Raw genomic sequence first — 21,816 nt, 5'->3', positions numbered from 1 at the left:
ATATATATATATATATATATATATATATATATATATATATATGTGTGTGTATAGTAAATCGAACTAGCAACACAATGGCCGTTGTCGTCTTCCCCTAGACTTTCCTGAGGTTTTTTCTTATCAAGTCTAAGTCACCTAGAGATCGTTGATATCGATTGAATAGAAACCAAAAGAATTTATGAACATTCTTGATGGTTCAACCACGACGATAGCCATGCTTTCAGAATATGATTTTCTTTTCAACGTATAATAGATACCATATATATAATATATATATATATATAACAATGTATTCGCAATATCGATATCTTCTCATTTACTTTTATTACTTTCTTCAATATATTTGTGAGAGAAATCAAATTTTAATATCCATTAAAAAATGTTCAATATTTTTGTAACAAAATTTTCACATTTTTAACCCTGACACAATTTTCTCATAAATTTGTATCATCATCCATTTAATATTATCAACGATATATTTTGATTTTTTTTATTTCATTATAATAATCGATTTAAAAAAAAAGAGAAATCTTATAAATACCAAATAAATGTAAGTATTTTCTTGTTTTTTTTTTTTCATTCCATTTTTCATTACGCTTAAATCGTATTCTATTTCTTTTTTTTCTTTTTTTTTATTATTCCAGTCAATAAATCCAACGACAAAATCTTGACTACCTTTTCCTACGTTTACAACCGAGATTGAACGCGGCAAAAGAGAGGATGGGAGAAAAAAAAAAAAAAAAAAAAAAAAAAAGGAAGAGGGAAAAAATGAAAAAAGGTATCGAAAAAGTTGTAGGATCCCTGAAATAGAACATTCGTTTAGATAAAATGTCCTCGTTTCGATCGAAATTCCCCGATGGTGTAATATTCCTCAATGCGAATGGATACCTATAACCAAGGGAAATAGAGACAAGGGCTTTTACGTTTCGACGTGAAAGGGAAAGATCTTCGTGTCGAATAAATCGAACGTACGTTTTGAAATCTTACAAATGACTGGTACCATTACTTCTATGTACATTTTATTTTTTAATCTTTCACGAAACCTCCGTGTCATTCGATCTCGATAAGAAAGAGAGAGAGAGAGAGAGAGCAAGTAAGGAAAGAAAAAAGAAGGAGAAAAAAGAAATAAATATATATATATATATATATTCTCGTGTAAGTTAGTAGTAGCAGCAGCTTAAGGAGAAATGACTTTTGGTGGTATTTACTTAACAACGTTGGGGTTGTGTTTTAGATCGAGTTTACGTTTAATTTCATGAGTCTCAACGGTCTGCGATCTCGGTCTCCCGTGCCACTCAGCAATTCCAATTGCATAATAATTATTCCCCTAGCGAGAGTAGCTAAGGGTAATACGAGTAGTATAATAATATATACAACCTATATATATATATATGTATGATATACAAACATAATACATAGATCAATATATATGTATATAATAAAAAAAGGAAGAAAACAAAGTTTGGAAGAAGAAAATAAAGTTAATAATAATCGAGTCAAATAACACATTGTTCTTTTTCTCGTAGAAGTTTCGATCAAAGAAGAGGAATACTCGTACCTCTTCGCAAATCTCGAATTATCGATGTTAAACTTGTTTACTATTGCAGGTATGCCTGGAAGAAAGAATACGATAGTGTATAAGTGCTGTCCGGAGCCGTACGTCGACGTGACGTTCACGATACAGATACGCAGGCGAACGCTATACTATTTTTTCAACCTGATCGTGCCCTGCGTCCTGATATCGAGTATGGCCCTATTGGGTTTCACATTGCCGCCCGATTCCGGAGAGAAGCTCACCTTAGGTAACGTAACTCTTAGCATGCCTTGCCTGCCGCACTTATTTATCAGCTAGATAACATATATACACGTGTGTTATTATATTATATATTTATTTATTTATTTATTTATTTATTTATTTATCCTTTTAGTTCTTTCGTATATCCTTTTTTTTCAATCTCGAGACTTCTATCTCTAACCTATACTTCTACTATTATTATTATTATTATTATTATTCTTACTACTGCTAATTACTACTACTGCTATATAACTATTACTACTACTATTATTACTACTATTATTACTACTAGTACTACTCTACTATACTATTACTATGTTATATGCGTCTCGTCGTGTATGCATATATGGAGTTTGATATACACATTGTATATTATATACCGGTGTATGTACTTACTTATTTACATCCGACATTCGGTAACATATCCATCTCTCTCGTATACTCGTTTCTTTTCATTTATTTCGTTCGTATTTTTCGTCTTTCTTTCTCTCTCTCTCTATCTATCTATCTCTCTATCTGTCTATCTCCCTCTCTCTCTCTCTCTCTCTCTCTCTCTCTCTCTCTCTTTCTATCTCTACTAATCTATCTCTATCTATTTCTTTTTCTTTCTATCTTTCTATCTCTTAATCTTAATCTTTTTATCTCCGTACCACGGTGTTGACCATCTAACGTTCGTTTCGTTCCATATGATCCAAACAATAAATAATAAACAGGGATGTTTAATTACATTTGTTTTAATTCTTGCATCTCGATGAAAATCGATCGGTCGATCGAAAAAAAAACATGACCACCCTAAACTACCACCACCACCACCACCCCCATTTCGTTTCTACTCAACGTATTAATACTTTCTCTTATTTCTTTCTTTCTCGAGAAAATGGTTCTCTTAGTTCTCTCTTGCGAAACGGCAACGTTTTCAAACGTACGCGTATGTATATACACGTACATACATATATATACATATATATATATATATAAGTATACTAGAGTATTTTTCTCCGTCCGATTCCGCTCGATCACTGCTTTTGTCTTCGAAGCAAAATAATAGTATGGTATAGAAAAGTTTTCGTTATAGGAAATTGTGTTTCCTTGTGTGTTCGTCGTCATCGTGTTCGCTTGCTTTTCCACATTGTTGGAAGAATGTGAAACGAAACCGAGAGAATATTTTTCTTCGACTATCTTGAACGAAATATCTAAGCGAAGGTAGAACGCGTAGGGTATGTAGATATATTATAGATGCTTTGTTAATGATAATGACTAAAAAAAACAATGTGTAAACGTCAACTCGTACGTTCACAAGTTATACAATTTTATTAGAATAAAATTGTCACTTGTTAGTTAATATTAATTATATTTACCTCGATTGAAATCTCTTCGGTGTAACAAACACGTTGAATATTATTTTTATTCGTCGATATGGAATTTCGTAGAAACGAGAGTCTTCTCTTGTTATTATTTTACGTAAGTTCGTTCGTTCGTAAATTCCTAAGATCAAATAAAATAAATAGAAGAGAATCAGATAGAGGAATCATTGAATATTTCTTTAGTAAAAAGAAAGAACATGAAGATATATTGTATACTTTGAAATTAATCTCTCGTGGAAAAGTATGGGAGAAAAAAAGTATTGGATATAATTTCATTTCATTATTACTACACGACAACGCTTACAATTTTTTTACCCTTATTCCCAAGTTCCCTTCTCCCTTCTTTCCGGTTTCTCTATCTCTTTTCTCTTCTCTTCACTTTTCATAAGTTGTTTAGTCGAGGTGGAAAACATTTTCTCATTCTCGTTGTTGAGATAAAGTGAAATTTCGTGTGAGAAATAAGGAAAGCGTAACGTTAGGATTACATTAGTTTAGAAAAGAGATGTGTGTTGTCGCTATAGGAACGAGAATAGGATTTTTTTCGGCAAGAGATAAGCTGCGAAGAGCATTAGAGAAGAGTAACGCAAACGCGAAACTTTGTTTACCTGGGGAGTTTGCCCGAGGAACCAGTGACATGCTAATTTATAAAGTTAATTAGTAATCCCGTTTGAAAGTGCGGACGGACGTACTAAAACAAGCACGCTCACGTCCACGTATATATACGATTACACCACCATTACTTCTATTACTATTAACACTACTATTACTACTACTACTACTACTATTATTACTGTTACTATTACTTTTCGGGGTAAAGAAAAAAAAAAAACCTGGGGTATTAATTACCATTTATTGTATTTAACTTGTCATTGAGGAAAATTATGTACATACTTTTTCCTATCGTTTTACCATCACCTTGGGAAATACGTAACTTCCTGAAATCCTGTTTAATTATGCTCTCATATATATACATGTAATATATCTTATATGGTATAATGATTCCAATTTCAATTTCGTTATTGAAATTATTTTTATTTACTTTTTTCTTTTACCTGTACAAAAATGTGTACGATTTAAATTAGAAAAGAAATAAAAAAAAGTAGAATATAAATGATATTCATTCATATCTATTTTTCTTTCTTTTCTTCTTCCCCGAAAGAATTTCTTTTGCAAATGATATGACATTGACCGAGCATAATTTACATGGGACCCGAACAGTTCTCATGGCTTATGTATCGCGCCATTACGAGCGTTATGGTGGCTGCTTGAAGATCGTAATACACGAATATATTCCTTTGCCATGTATATATGCGTCCCTTTATGCGTAAAATTCACTTCTACTCGTATAAACCTTCCCCTAACCCTTTTTCTCTCTCTCTCTCTCTCTCTTTCTCTATTTCATCTTCTTTATCTCTCTCATAAAATAGTATAGTACATATCTAAACATATAACATAGGCATAAACATACTAGCTTTATATCTACGTTTACAAACCTATATTTAACCGAAAGATTGTTTAAAGAATGACTTGAGAATGATTTGAAATCGAGAAAATAATTTTTTTGAGAATATTTAAAAAGAGTATTCTTATGTGATCGTTTTTAACATAGTCAATTTAGTATTTAAATTAAATATCTTCAATATTCGGCTAAATAGAAAATAATCTAGCAAGATTTATTCGATCCGACAAAAACTTACAATTAATTACTTCAAATACTTGAAAAGTATTTCTTCCCTTTTTCGTTTTCTTATTTGGTCTCTCTCTCTCTTTTTCGGTGTAAAAGAAAATTACGAAGTTTTATCTTACCCTGATTTGTTCGGATGTTCTTTACGAGGGTCAATTAAATTCGCAGCAATTTAAATAAACGTCGAATTCGTTCTTATTAGCCAGAACATCGAATGGTCTTAGCTAAGTGGATTGATAACGTCAAGTTCGTTTAGCAAAGAAGAAGTTAAAGGAGATTGCGTTGAAATCAAATTCGATTTCTTTTTTTCCAGGACGAACGTTTTCTCCTCCTCGGTTTGAAGGAAACAGCCGAAGATTTGATCTCGTTCAATGTACAGTCCCATATATATATTTTTATTTTCGACAACTAATCCTCTCATCTCTCTTCTTCCTTGTTTTTCACCAAATTCTCTTCTTCTTCTTCTTTTTCTTTTTCTTTTTCTTTTAGTACTTACCCGTCTTTAACCTTTAATGATCTCGTTTTGTTCGAAAAGCTTTTGATACCTAACTTCCACTCGAATCTACCTCTGACTTGTTTTCCTTTCATCTTCTTTCTCTCTCTCTCTCTCTCTCTCTCTCACATCCTCTTTCGTTTTTCCATCTGACAAACAGGACTCTTTTCTTAATTATGATAGATTTATTGTGGAATTAGGTTCATCTAACGTGAAACGTTTTTCACGAGCTCGTTTTCTAGACTAGCGTTCAAATCGACTAACCTTTTTTCGTTCTAGGTAAAAAAGTGCAAATTCCCTAGACAATCTCGTGACCTCGTTTTACGTACGTCCAATTTATCGTTATACATATAATACCGTGACAAGATATTTTCCAATTTCATTCTTTTATATTTAGCGCTTTACCTTTGTTATAACGATCTATCTTATTTTAATGGATACACCTAGACTTTATTTTCATGAAATTTTTCTTCAACGGTACCGAATACATTCTCGTTGTTGTATCCCTTAATCGATAAATATTTTTAATATAAATAGAAAATGATTATTATTATCGATCACAAATGTGCATGGTGAAATATTAAAAAACGAGTGCCGGTTAGATTCCTTTCAATATTCTTGACTTAACCGAATCTGAATTATTATTTATGATCTGAAAGTATAGCTTGGATATAATCAAATTTAAATTTTCAGTTAATTTACGTAAAATTCTTATTATTTATAATTATTTTTTTATCACGTTAAACGTTCATTTTTGTATATATATATATATATATATATATATGTATACGTAGATAAAAATTTAAAAATCGAAACATTTTTTACGTGTAGTAATAATAAATGAGTATCTGTACTCTTTTCGAGAATTACAATTTTCCATATTGAATAACATCGTATGTGTATGCCTGTACCAATGAATGGTAATTTAATTAAGAATTCAAATCGATCGACCGATATCCTCGAGCGATTGAAATTTTGCAACGATTAAATACTTCGAAAATTTGTAAATGAAGAATAAATTCGTTTGACCAATTAAATTTTTTAATTTAATAATTTCATTGCAATGTTCACGTTTCGGGTTAATCTCTCGCTATCGTAATACGAAATATCAAATTACTTGAATAAATTTGTATTATTATTTTGTACCAATAATGTGTGTAAAACCTTTTAATTATATAAAATCGCGCAGAGAAGTCTGATTTTGATTATAAAATTGTTCGTAAATTTTTTAGAGGAAAAAGAAAAAACAAGCTTCGAAAAATTCTACGTATCTTTTTCTTTATTTTGTGTTCAACACACGATGCTACATACGTTTACTCGTGCAATTCACGAGCCGTTTCTTTGCGTTATACACAAATTATTGGAAATTTATAAAATTAATTAGATTACTTATTAATTTGAAAGTAAACGATGAATATTTTTAAGGGTGTTGCGTATAAATTCATAAAAAGTTATCGTAATTTTTGGCAGATTGACAATATTAGACGATCCTGTTCAAAGAACATTTATTTTGTGATACAATCTAAAATCTGCTATAAATGACTATACACTGGTAGAAAAATTGGACAGCTGTCGAAGGACGCCGGTGCATTTGACGTTAACATATTGGACGTGACTTTAGACAGAACTCCATATCGGTATTTTACACTTTACGATTTCCTTTTCAAGTACTTACATTTCGATTTTTTTATTTGCTTATTTTTGCTTAGATCGCTACTTTTGATTCAATCAAATTTTTCAAATATAATAAAACTAAGACATTATTCGTTTAAAAATGTCCGTATTTGTAAGATGTTCAAATTAATTCGATGTCTTTCTTTTATAACTTTTGTTACAATTCGAATTTTTGCATTGTAAATGGCATTTAAAAAAACGAGAAATAGAAAACCATGATAAATAATTTTCGAAATATATAATTGTACCCGTTGTTTTTTGGTAATTAAATTTACAATTTAAAATAAAAAGACACCGAATTAATTTGCACGGATAATAAAATGAAATTTTATAATACGAAGGGGGGAAATTGTAAATCGTTCGTATGGAAATATTTTATTACAAATTCTGACCAAAAATATTATATTGTCCCGAAAGTATTTAAATTTATCTTAATAAGTTTTACACACTCGTAAATAATATTCATTAGTTTATATTAGTTTATAGAATAATATAAAATTCGTTTAATTCTATTATATATCATTAAAATTACTTATAGTAAAAATGTATAAAATAAATAATATTGTGCATGTGAATTTACTATAAAGAGTGAAACTTTTTAGGAACCATCTCATATTCAAAATACTAATCCAATAGGTATTAAGCCTTACGAAAAAAAATTCTTGAAATAACAGAAAAGTAACGATAGTAACGTTGAAAATAAATTTCTTTTTTTCGGAACTTATAATAACCATCAAAGACGATGTTCTCGAGATAGAATAAAAGGTTCTATGGTGAAGTTGATTCTTATTAAGAATTCTTTCGACGTATTTCCTGATGTTTCTTCATCTCTTCTTTTTCGATAGTAAGAGTCGTGTCTTATCCTTTCTTTTTTCTTTTTTCCTAACGGAGTTTCTTTACACCGTACCGTGCAAAAAAAAGAAAAAGAAACATCCGGTGTGGAAAAAGGCAAACAGTTCAGGCCAAGAGCACGTTTCTCGTTCCGGAACTTGTTCTTCTTCCGTTCAAATTGCGCCAGGCCGATCGTGCGACTAACATTTCACGAAAAACCGACTGCTAAAGTATTGAAACTTCCTTCTTTCCATATTTCCTTTCTTTACCACCCTCTTTTTATCTCACCTTTTACTACTATCTTTTTGCGAACATATCTTTTTCCTGAATTCGGGCTCTTTTATTCGCCATAAGGATATGAAACGTTCTTATTGCCACTCATGGTCAAGAATTGATCAAAAGAACGAACAAAGGGATGAATTTAACGGCAATAACAACGAAATTGTAAGAACATATATAATATATTATATTCCTCCTTACACATTTCAAAAATCGTTATTTCATTTTTCAACGAACCGTGCAGAAAATACTATTTTATTTGTAACTTTTTTTTTACCCTGTTAGAACATTAACTAACGTATAAAAAGCATCTCGTAAAAAACTAATTCATGAATCTCGTCCAATCAAAATTTACCAACCTATTCTTTTTTCATAAGCAAAAAATATAACATTACTTCTCGATTTAGATAAAACCGTATGATAATTGAAATTAATAGAAGGGAAAAATTATTATTATATGAAAAAAAAAAAAAGAAAAATAAAAAATCCCCGAAAGGGGTTATTGGAATAAAATAATACTCAATCGTTATTCTTAAGTTACACGATATATACTTTCAATGTATACGCGTTTACATGATCGATAAGTTCGAGTTTCTTTAGTACTTAAGCGATTTCGATAGAAAAGTTGGAGTCCCTTGGACGGAAAAAGGTGAAATATTCAAGGTTTCTTGGCACGACACGTCGTGAAACTAACTGGTGAAAGTAACCGACTACATCTGGGAAAAGTCTAAAGCTTTTCATCCGCATTAACTGCAATCGAGTGATTTTATCCTAATCTCGGCTGGCTTCTAGAGACAGACCTGCGATCTTGTTATAGATTCTAGTAACGTTCTTCCTTACCCTCTACGTTCCTCTCATGAAATTCTATCCCTCATCTTTCTTCTCTTCTATTCGATTTTTTCTAAGACGAAGCTTATGACTATGATATTCGATGGAAAAAAAAGAAAAAAAACTTTCGCTAACTGATTATCAATTATATTCACAGTTTTCTCATTTTATTTTCAAATAAATAATATGTATATATATATTATTTATCAATCCTATTGTTTTTTTCATTTTATATACTACGTGTAATATATGTTTTCTTCTTTTTTTTTTTCTCTTCTCAACATGAATTCCAGTTACGGAAATCATTGTCGATCTAATTAAAAAAAAAAAAAGGATACAAATCGATGAACCAATTATTTTTACCGACACAATGACGACGCATTGGTTCGATAGGTTTTAGTTTGTTTGTTTGTGCGTGTTTGTAAATGTATGTGTGTGTGTGTGTGTGTGATCTGTGTGAGGAAGTGAGTTTCCAAAGAAGTTTTTCAAAAGAGTCGATCGAAAATCACAGTATCTGGTTGTAACAGTCGCTCCATTTTCCTAGTACCGTTATTCTCTGCCCTTTCCAATTCTCTCCTTTGTTTTTCGTCCTTGACGTATTTACCATTGTTGTTACTTCGTTCGACGTTCGGTTAAGCCGACACACGCCCACACTCCCACACAGTTTTAAGATTCCGTTAGGATATCAACTTATTTTATCGATTTAATATCATCTTTTTCATTTTTTTCCTTTGTCCCCCTTTTTTCTCATAATATATTTGTATTTTATATTTAACATATTATTTATTTATTTATTTATTAATTATTTCTTTAAATCTGTCAGATTTTTTCGAACACTTTTTTGTTTCACTTCTAAATATTGTAGTTGTCCAACGATTCGAACGATTAATCATCATCAAAATGGGATTGGGCTAGATATCTTCCTTCCTTCTACTCCCCCTCCCCCTTCACCCTTCTCCCTTTGTTTCCCCTAAGTGAACTTTCTTCCATTTTCCTAGTTCAACGTTTGACGCGCTAAAGTTTCCCTTCGCATTGGAGAACACATGGCATGGATCGACGCGCTTCTCAAACTTCCCTTCTAACTTTAAGACGTATTAGAGTTTCCCGAACGAGAGAATCGATATTTTTGGTCGGTAATACCACCGCCGCGAGAACATTGCGATTAATCGGCTCCAATTAACTTAACTTTCGAATCTTACAAAGGACTTAACGATTTTCACAAACTAGAAAAAGAAGATTCTTCTAAGGAAGATTATTAAACAGTTTGTTGTGTTAACCTTTTGTTTTTGTTTTTTTTTTTTTCTTAAATACTTAACCCGTTGCCGCACACTTATAATTTGATGATCGTGCTCAGAAACACACTTTTTTTTTTATTTCGTAGCGATAGGGCATGCGAAAAAGCATAAAAAAAAACAATTGATATGGTGTCTGGCATGCTGTATCTTTTTTTTTTAAATGTATTATTCAATAATTAACAAGTTACTTTTTTTATTAATTAAAATGTGCACGACGGCTATAACCGTCATTTGCGGCAACGGGTTAAAAAAGAGTAGAACACAATTATTTAATTGTTAATTAATTCGAATGATTATTTAATAATATATAGGACGAGTAATTAAATTCTTGTTTCATGTAGGAATTGAAAAACTTGTATATATTTTATTTGATATATATATATATTACCTTGTTCAGATGTGTATTCAAAGTGAAAAATGTCATACTTAATTCTTTTTATTTCTCTTGAAATAGGATCCTTTATAGTTTTCTATTTTCCGGTTACAGTCGGTATAACGTCTAAATCGTATCACGTGATACATCATCCTTAACGTCGCTCAATAGATAACACGTTATAGCCTAAGTGGTGTTTCTCTTCCTTCAAACTTTTCTTTTTTTTTATTACGACATTACGAAAACGGATTTATCATCTTATTTATTTTTATTCGACAGTCGGGTTGAAACTGTCCTGCCATTCCAAGATACTTGATTATCTACTTTGATGTGATTTATTATTTATATGTTCTTCGAAATTTAAACATTATTAAAATATTACTTTGGTATAATATATCGAATTTTATTYTCTTCTTTTTGTTTTTTATAGAAAAACATGCAAATATATATATCGAAAATATTAAACGTTTCTTCATTAGTCTAATATCAATTAATGACATTTTAAATTATTAACGTATCCTGCTATACGTGGCCAAGATACTTGATCATCTACTTTGATGTGATTTATTATTTATATCTTCTTCGAAATTTAAACATTATTAAAATATTACTTTGGTATAATATATCGAATTTTATTCTCTTCTTTTTGTTTTTTATAGAAAAACATGCAAATATATATATCGAAAATATTAAACGTTTCTTCATTAGTCTAATATCAATTAATGACATTTTAAATTATTGACGTATCCTGCTATACGTGACAATTAATTCCTCTTCTTTAAATTCCCACTATTATGATTAAATTTATTTGGATTACTTGCAAAACACATTTTTATCTTTCTATTTTACTCTCATAGATTTTTAATCTGTTACTTTTCACGCGAAAAATAAGTCGACATTAAAAATCTTCATTAACAATATCCAACGTAAATGTTTATCCCGATAAACAAGTGTATACAAGTTTATACATATGTATGATAAAAATTAAAATACGTAAAAGTTGGCTACAGAGTATGTAAAGAAAATAGAGGAACAAAAAATTGAATAAAATATAGAAAGAAAGTGTGTGAGAGAGAGAGAGAGAAACACGAAGCTTTTCTGGTTACACAAGAAGAAGAAGAAGAAGAGATAAAGCTTCTTGCTTGGAGAGTCCATGAATGAAATCTCCATAATATGCCGTAAATTCCGAAGGGAGAGTCTCCAGTGACGCGAAGATATTACGAATTTCATTAACCGGATAAATAGGAGGGAAAAATGCAACGGGTTGTTATCCATAAGATGTATCCAAGCTTTTCCAACCTTCTCTCTCTCACTCACTCACACACACACACACATATACACTTATATTTACCCTCTTTCTTCTTATTTCTTTTATCAAGAGGGAAGAAAAGGCTAGCGTGTATTTGATCGAATATTAGCATGACAAAGGGATCGTTTGTGTGTGTGTGTGTGCGCTCGTACGTGCGTTCGTGTTATATTCGCTAGCTTCGTTTTCAACCCTCCACCCTTCCACTTTGGAGTTCACCTCAACCACCACCACCACCAACTGACTTTCACCACATTCACCACCACTACCACCAGCAGCTAGCTAGCTATCTAGCTAGTTCTCACCCCCTCCTCCCCCCACCTTGACACACAACTCGTGTACATCGTCTTTCACCTTGGCACGATTAATACGCTCGCTCGTTTCTGAGTGGCTTCCACGACTATGATCCCACTGGCCACTTCTAAATGATCCGTGAAACGAATTGATTTATTGCTCTCCCTCTGTTAGTGGTGGTTGCTATCCGTTCCAGATGTTAAAATTATCGAGCATCATTCTGTATACATTATTTTTATATATATATCTTTTTTATTTTTATTTATTTTCTTTTTTTTATTTAAATATGCATATACAATGAAAAGCAATCGTTGTTGTTGTTATTATTATTATTATTATTATATCATTTTGCGTATTGTATACTACATCAAAGATTTTGTTTACATCGATATTTCGATGTAGTATAATAACTATGCTTATTCGTAATATAAATGTATAACTGTTATATCGTGAATAACCGAAATTGGAAAATGTCAAGATTCACGTGGTCGTTTGTTAACAGTGTGAAAGGCCGAATATTTTGGTTTTATTCTTCCAGATGAATATTTTGGATGTACACTAAGCGATCATGCGAATCTTGACATTCTCTAATTTCAGTTTTTTACGATAATATATTTATCTAATGAAAATTGAATTGATAAATATCCTAAATCGATTATATAGCATTTACTATGCTCTGATTTAACGTTCATGGATATTATTTACTTTATAAGGAAGATTTACGGTAGGACGTACGCACTACTGCTTGACTCAAGAGAAAGGGAGATTAATCGTCCAGTCAATTGAGATTAAGTGATCCTTCGTCGAAAGTACAACGGTTCCATTGAGATTCATTTATCTGTCTGTCTATCTATCTCTCTTATTTCCTTCTGCAATGAATTTACACATTTAGCGAAAGATCATAACGCAACAGTTCAATTTTTTATTACCGAGTATCAGATTTTTTGAGGAAATGATCATTTGAATAATATCGTGGTTAATAATATTTCATTCGTGACTTGTTGTTCATAGTTTTATATCCGTGATCCTTCATTTTGAATCAGCTGATTCATTAAACTTAATTGTTTCGTTAATAAATATTAACTTACGTTAACTTTCGTCGCAATTATGCTTAATCGTAAATAGATTGAATATTGTTTATACGTGTAAGTATCTTCAGGACTTATCTTTTCTCTCTCTCTCTCTCTTTTTAATTCTTTCTTGATGCGACGAGAATTTTGTTTAATTTGCAACGAGACAGAATTATAGTGCGTACGCGATACAATAAGTTAATTTTTTTCCTTTTTTTTTCCTTTCGAAACTTTTAATATTATTTATTTTATATATTCTATTTTTTCTTCCCTCTTCTCTTTCGTTCGTAAAGAAGAAGAGAGAAACGAGATAGTAGCGTAAGAAAAAAAAACAAAAAAAAAAAGAAAAAGAAAAAAGAAAGGGAAATTTTAAATATAAATTACCGCGTCGTTGGTTCTCATTTCTCGACGTTACCAACCACTTTTAGTTTTATTTATTAATTTTGTAACATTCTCATTCTCGTGAAAAATGAAAAATTTTCAGTTGCACTGAGCGGGGAAAATAAAAAGTAACGACAAACGAACGAACGAACGAACCGTTCGTTCGTTCTTTCGTTTTTCCCATTTAAAATATGGTAGTCGGGAAAAGAGTGACAGAGTTCAAAATACGATGGAAAGGACTTCGTGACGGAAATACAGAATATATAGAAACACTTATACACCGACACGCGCAAATATATATATATATATATATTATGGAAAAATAAAAAAAAAAAAGTAACGTTTCCTTTTGCCAGATGGTTCCCGTTCTCTTGGAAAATTCGAAAATATTCGAAATACGTTTTTTCCCCGCGAGAAGAACGAATTCGATGAGGGAAAGTAAATTTACGAACGGGATGGATGATGATGAGAGAGGGAAGGTAGGAATAAAGGATGAGGGCGGGAATAAGGGGTGAGCAGAGAAAAGGGGAGGGTTGATTTTAAATTGTTCCCGTTCGTGTCGAGCTTTTGAATAAAATTAAATTATCTCGTGTATATTATCAACGTAGAAATACGCGAAAGGCGTGTATACGTGGTCGGGCATTTATAAAATGTCTGACACCCCTAAATTGGCTGCGTACACCGTAAATTTGATTTGTTACTTTTGGTTAATTCGTTGCGGACAAGATAGTAAAGTGGAAATAAGAGATAAAGATACACTACCATAGGATAATAATTCTTATAGGATTATTGACAATATACGAGTCAGTCAAAATTTTTAATTAAAATCATTCGTATATACGTGTTTTAATCATTTATTTCGATTGATAATATTATTACGATCCTATTTGATTATAAAATAATTAAAAAAAAAAACAAAAAAAAAAGCGAAAGAAAAGTTGTGATCGATAATAAACAAAAGAAAATATATATTTGTATTATAATTAAAAATTATATTTCCAATAAAGATGAAAAGAAACGCGCGATCGATTCAAATTTTAATGATTTTCTTTTTTTTTCTTTTTTTTTTGTTTCCTTCGCCACGAGACACGACGTATCTCGATTGTACGCGAAGGTTTAGGATTAATTGTAAGGTAGTAATTCTCTCTCTCTCTCTCTCTCTCTCTCTCTCTCTCTCTCTCTCTCACTCTCTCTTTCCTTTTGTATCCACCGTTTAATTCTCGAAAAGCAGCTGAGTTACCTTCTGCCCGGTAAAATCGTCGATCTTATTGGCGGTTTGCCACTAGCAGGCGGGTGCTGCTTGTCGTGGTTTCTAACAGGGAAGATCTCTTTCGAAATGCGGCCTTCGAACGAACTCTTATCCATTCGAACGATCATTCTGGTGTACTGAACATAGTCGATGTTTTAAAGCTCATTTAAAGCTTTAAGGTTAACGAAAAGATACAATATAATCTAGAATCGTGAATCGTTATGGATAACGGATCGATGATCGATCGAGATTGTCGAATAAACGTTCGATAAATCGATCCAGTTGAATCAATCGAATTTATTGATGTCCAATAAAAATGCCCCTATCACCGATTAAAATTCAGAGAAAATGGATGATAGCTGCTGTCAAAAATAAATGAACGATAACGAAGCTTCGCATTTTCCAAGCTTCGGCTAAAACAAAAACAAATGGCGTTTCCAACTGATAAAAAGAAAAACAACGAATACAACGAAAAAAAAAACCAAAAATAATAACACAAAATATATATATATATATGTCCAAATGTTGTTTACGTTTGAATGAAAATTCGGTCCCGTTCATTCGCGTTCGTTTCCATTCTCTTCGTACATATTCGTTGAAAAATTTACCAATCATAACGATACCAGATACGAAAACGTTTCTCTCTCTGCTGTATACATATATATATATTTTCTTTTTATCATATTTTTTTTTTTGTACAACCTGCAAATTCTCTTCAATTATTATTCGCTCAAAAAGTATCCCGCCGCTTTATTTTCGCGATGTAATAATTTCTTTTTCCTATTTTTTTTTTTTTTTCCTTTTTTTTTCTTTCTACTCGCCCGACGTTACGATCGTTAACCAAGCTATACTTTCTTCGTTAAATTATTCGGAAGTTAACGATAAATTCTTGGAAATCATAATTTCGAGGGGAAAAACATTTTCTTTGCCTTTCTTTTTCTCGTCGCCCTTCCCTCCACCCTCCTCCCCCTCCCCCACCACTCCCCCTTCACTCCCATTCGCTCCTTCCTCTTTTCCTTTCTTTTCCTTTCTCAAGGGAATGGTTACCGTTTCCCCGTCTGAAAAAAAAAACTGGACGGTAAAACGTATAGAAATCTTTCGAACGAATTTCCGGCACTCGAAGTATGCTTTTAACGATAGTACTTTTGAAACTGTTATCAAGTGACTCCTTATGAATCCCGAAGTACAACCGTGGAATGAAATTTTCACGCCGGAAATTTTTCTCCGACGAAATAAGTCGACTAGGAGTTACGTGTAAGGTCTTAAGGATTTTCTAAGAAAAACAAAAAGAAATAAAGAAAAGTTGTTTCAAGCTAGTCAAACTACAATACTTTTCCAAAAGTAAAGTAAGCAACGATTATTAATAAATAATTAAGTGTTCTATTCACGCAAAGCACAAAAGTTTATTCAATGATACACGCCGAACATTAATTTCAGTCGAAATTCATCTTTCGCAAATAAAACAACGATTAAAAGTGATCTTTGTTAATCGTTAAAACTGCAATTTTCACAAACGAACAGAAGACGACGATTCTTTACCTCCTCACCTTCGTGGTAAGAAGACAAAACATGCAAATCAAAATAATTGAAATAACAAATTTAAAGTAAAAAATATATTATGCAAAATTGACTAATTCAGGTAGTTTTGGGTTTACTTGGGTTAGTAGGGTGGGTCTCATCAAACAGTGTTAGTTCAAAGTTCTCAAAGTTAACAGTTCGCCAATGTTAAGATCAACGAAAGAAAAATCTTCACGTGTGTTCTCGTATTACTTTTTATTTAGAAAAGAAATATTTTCTTCTCAACAATTTAATATTATTAATTTATATATAAATGAAAACAATGTCAGAAATAAAATATCTCCGACAAAAAAATGAGTAATATTTGTGTATATATATTATACATAAGGATTATTATTTTTCAACCTGTCTATGTAGGAGTGACGATTCTGCTGTCGCTGACAGTTTTCCTGAACCTCGTGGCAGAAAGCATGCCGACAACCTCGGACGCTGTCCCTTTGATAGGTATCTATAATAATAATCATCAAATTCATCATGGTCATCGTGTGTCGCATCCTGGCAAGCGTGTTTTTATAAAGTGTTTGTTATACATACCTATTTATATATGTTTGTACATATTAACGTATCTACATATATATATATACATACCTATTGCCTGGTCCAAATAATCCAACTTATCCAACACCATTTTAATTAATTATCAAGTACTAACCGTGAGTCTCTCTCTAGAATTTTCAACAGAAATAACGTTAAAATTTTAACCCCGTAGAATAAAATGATCTCTAATGAAATAATTCGAATATCATTTTTTCATATCATAGTATCACGATGATAGATCAAAAAACAACAACAACAACAAAAAGTGGAAGTCGTTAACGCGATCGATTTTATAATCCTGTCTTTTTTTTTTTTTCAAAAATCGTCGAAAGAAGATATTTGATGAAAGTAAAAATCGTAAGATTGATGAAAGAGTCGGATTATCAGTCGTTAGCTTTCTTCGGTGAAGTAATAGAGCGTGTCAATTTTTCGAATGCTTTTGGCGACGAACTTACCTCGAGAAACGACCCGAATTGTCGATTTGAGACACGAAGTCTGCCAACGAGAAAGGAAAAAGAGAGAAAGAAATATAAGAGGAGAGGAGAGAGAGGGAGAGAAAGAGAGAAAAATAATTAAAAAAAGAAAAAATATGTCGTCGGTATAATTCCCAATGGTGTAGAGCCTTAATTCGAAAGGAAAGAGAGAAAGAGAGAAAGAGAAAAGGAGAAAAAAGAAAAAAAGAAAAAAAAAAAAAAGAAAGAAAGCTAAAAAGGGACTCGTGACAATTCGGGGAAAAGTTGGGAAAGAAAGTCCCTGAGAAAAATTGCGTTCTCGATAGTAGTTAGAACAAAGGTAGGTGGTATAAAAGTAGGTGGGAGGGAGGGAGGGAGGGAGGATAGGATGTGGAAAATGGAGAAAACCGTTTCACCGAGTACCTGCTCGTTTGATCGTTTCGAATCGACTCGAATGCCCCTCGAAATCACTTGGTGGACGAGAAAACTGCAAAGGCTCTTTTCGGTGAGTCACGATTATATCCGTTCCTCCTCTCTTCTCTTTCGTTCATCCGAAGAAATCTATTTGGTCGAAAGGAAAAGCGAATAAAACCATTCTATTCTAGCTGCTAAACATTCTCTCTTTCTTTCTACCTTTCTTTTTCATCCCCCCCCCMCCCCMCCTCTCTCTCTCTCTCTCTTTTTCTATCTCCTATTATTGTTAATGTAAACGTTTGTGTAATGTGTTTGCAATTGTCCACAAATTTTAGTCTACGATTTTTTGTTTTTCTTTTTCATTCAAATTAAAGCAAATTTTGATAATTCATTTATTATTCGTTGTTTTAAGGCATATTATTATTATTATTATTATTATTATTTGTTGATAGATCGTTCTTAATCGTATAAGAAAAAGAAAAAGAAAAAGGAACAAAAATTAGAATAGATAATTTGCCAATGGTGTTACAATTATTAAAATGAGTTTTTTCTCTTAAACCTCTCACCAACCCCAACCTCACCCTTCCCCCTAATAGTAATAAATTTTATATTAGAGATCCATATGTTATCCATATGTGTTTAAATTAATCAGATTTAAAAAAAACCTATAGCAACACTTATTTCGTAGATGTTAATGATCATCATACGGCAAACAAACAAACGTTGCCGATACCGTCATTTAACTTACGAACGTGTATTTTCGGTACCACCATTGAAAGTGTTAGTTGTTGTTTGCATCGGGTTAAACTTCTGTTATAAATTTTTAATAAAATTTTGCAATACTATGATACATTTGAGAAAATTCGTCTGAACGACGACAATGACGACGATTATAACTATATAAGATCAGACAACAAGGGTGGGGGTGGGTGGATAGGGGTGTGTGAGTGTTTGTCACGTTTTAACGAGATACACCAAACTACCTAATAGTTTTAATCCGCGATCAAGCACGATTAACTTCGTTAGTTTGGTATAATAAATGATACGTAACGAGGAAAATTTATCTTCTTAATAGTTGACAATCAACACGTCATATTAATTATCGTTTACCATTAATTATTAAAGAAAGACAAAATTATTTTACGCGTACGAAACAATTAATTGTTAATGATATCGTTCACGAATACACACACACACATAGACATAATATATATTTTTATTAATTATTAAATATTATATCAAGAATATACTTTAACTATGTATAATATATTTAAGTCAACGTGTAAAGAGATCATAATTTCTCTTTGGGGAAACAATTAGAGAAGTTTCTGCCACGAACTAAAAGGGGGGTGGGTTGATATATATATATATGCATCCTATCTACGTTCGTGTTAAGCTTATACCGTTCACCGCAACAAACGATATTAATCATAATACGCGTACTATTAATTATCGAATAAGAAATAAACTACTTGGTAAGGAAGATATATATATATATAGAGTAAGGAAGGGAAGGAGGGGGAAGAGGAAGAAAGGTGGGCTGTTTGGAAAAGGATAAGAGAAATTTTGGCACTTAAGGATAGATAGGTAGGTAGGTAAATGGGGTGGGGTGGGTGGGTGGTATGGATGTTAGAAACGTACGTAGGGTAGTTAGAGATACGTGTAAGAGAAGATAAAATCGATCGAACTACGCTTGGAACTGTCGGACTCGAGATTTCAATTAATCTCGATTTACTTCCAATCTTCGTTTGGTCGCTTCAGCAGATGAGATTCGTCGCAATAGTTGCGATTCAAGTTAACGGGATAATTTCTCTCTCTCTCTCTCTCTATCTCTCTTTCTTTCTTTCTTTCTCTATCTATCTATATATCTGTCTGTCTCTTTCTCTCTTTCATTCTCTCTCTCTCATTCTGATTTTCTCTGTTCCAGTCGATAATTCGTAGGAACCGTGAAAACCACACAAACGGACCCATATATTTCGGATAACGGTGACATTTTTCCTACGCGATAATTCATTCGGCCAAATTCAATTTCATTTCGTAGTAGCACTCAACACACGCCAACGGTATAATAAACTCTTCTCGTCTAGTATCACCTCCTTTTTCTCCTCCTTCTCTATATACTCGAGGATAACCATACTGTTTTATTGAACAATTCGATCATCGAGAGACAGAAAAAAATAAAAAAGAAAAGAAAGAACAAACTCGTCTCATTTCATCTCTCTTCGTTTCTCTCTCTTTCTCTCTCTTTTTTTCTCTCTACCTTTTGATTAATTTCATTCGTTCAAATATTCTTCCCTGATCATTCCATTTAATTGGTATCGTGCTCGGATCCGTTTTATATAGAAAAAGTGATACGAATAAGAGAACGAAACGGGGATAGAACTATTTCGTCGTCGTAAAGGAAAAAAACTTTGTGAGATTCGTCGTCGTTTTCCTCGTCGTTTTCCTCGTCGTTTTCGTCGTCGTGAAAGGAAACACCGAGTTGAAGGGAAAAAAAATTGAATGAAAGAAAGAGAGAGAAAGAAAAAGATAGATTGGTATGAAGAGGAAAAGGGGTGGTAGGGTTGGAGCAGAGTGGAGAGGTTAAAGTTTACCCTGTGCTACGAATGCAACGCACATTTCCGAGAGTTACGCGAAAAGATGTCGAAGAAAGTTTAATTAAACCGCGAGTAGTTGCACTCGTCTTATTTCGTTTCTCTATTTTTTTTTTCGCTTTTTCTTTTTCCCTCGTCTATCCCTTTTAATGCATAATAAAAAAGATGAGAGAGTGAAATATATATATATATATATTGTACTTCTGTCGTTGTAAAAAGAGATACTAATATATTTATTTATTTATATTCTTTTAAATAAATATATATCTAGAGAATAAAATATAGAATATATATAGAAAGAAAATGTGTTATCTTATTTTTTAATATTATTTTTTTAATATCTTTCCCTATCTCTCTTTCTCTCTCTCTTTCTCAATTTTTATCTTTCTTTTATTTTCTTAGAATTTTCATTTCTCATTTCTCTATTGTATATGGGGAATAGAGAAAAAGTCGTAGAAAAGGTTCAGAGGACACGTTTCTATCTCGAAAATTGCACTCGAAGCATCTACTTCTTTTTCTTTTTCTACTTTCTCTCTCTCTCTATCTTTTTCATTCTCTATTTTTATCCCTTTCTCTCTATCTTTATCTCCTTAGCTAGCTTTTCCTCGATAAGTTCCTCTTTCTCGTAGCAATTAGTGACGACGCGCAAGCTGACTCAAGGGCAAATGGAATTCTAATGGCTGATTAGCGATCACTTTGATATCCCCCGAACGGTTTGAATTACTCTTTTGATTAAAAGTCAGCTCTCGTATCTTCCAATCGTACACGAGAGAGAAAGAGAGAGAGAGAGAAAGAGAGTGGAAGAAGAAGATGTTTGTAAATTAGAACGATTTCAACGTTGGATTAATTCGACGGGGTGACACTAATATCTTATCTGTCAAAGAAATTCTAATCTATGTTTAGAAATTGTAGATCTAAATACTAATCAAAATCGTATCTATCGAATAATTATTTAGATTTATATTCTTAACATTCGTTAATGCGTATCACACACAAACACACACACACACACGTTCAAATACCCATATTGATATGTACATATGTATTTGCGTTATCAAAAGCTATGATGATCCATTGGATCATATAGATCTTTGATATCAATCACTTTAATCGCTTTGATTCGTCAAACGAACGGTGTTATTAGGAAATGTCTACTTTGTCAGTTATATCCTTTGGCATCCTGTACAACGTGTCAAATCGAGAACGATATTCTACACAAAGGACTGACAAGCGACGTAAACATTATCAAGATCGTTGAATAGTAACAACGTTGGATTAAAAAGGTGTGGAGGATGAGGAGGAGGAGGAGGAGTGTTAGAACAAGC

The 21,816-nt window shown here is 32.1% G+C and overlaps 1 protein-coding gene across 7 annotated transcripts in view; it reads left to right on the top strand.

Moving 5' to 3' along the window:
* The window catches only part of LOC106793531 (neuronal acetylcholine receptor subunit alpha-7), a 250,571-nt gene that overhangs the window by 167,373 nt on the left and 61,382 nt on the right, over positions 1-21,816 (top strand). For 5 of the 7 annotated variants that reach the window (XM_014760540.1, XM_014760535.1, XM_014760538.1 and 2 more), the window contains exons 8-9: positions 1,608-1,802; positions 16,852-16,938. In XM_014760540.1, the coding sequence (XP_014616026.1) occupies positions 1,608-1,802; positions 16,852-16,938 (282 nt within the window). The remainder of the gene's footprint in view (positions 1-1,607; positions 1,803-16,851; positions 16,939-21,816) is intronic. The other 2 variants (XM_014760536.1, XM_014760539.1) reach the window with 1 other exon arrangement.

The sequence above is a fragment of the Polistes canadensis genome, unplaced genomic scaffold (genome assembly GCF_001313835.1).
Source record: "Polistes canadensis isolate GaletaPanama2010 unplaced genomic scaffold, ASM131383v1 scaffold_15, whole genome shotgun sequence".
In the NCBI taxonomy this organism is placed as follows: domain Eukaryota; kingdom Metazoa; phylum Arthropoda; class Insecta; order Hymenoptera; family Vespidae; genus Polistes; species Polistes canadensis.
Note: the sequence above shows the minus strand (reverse complement) of the source record. Positions and strands in the feature narration are given on the sequence as shown.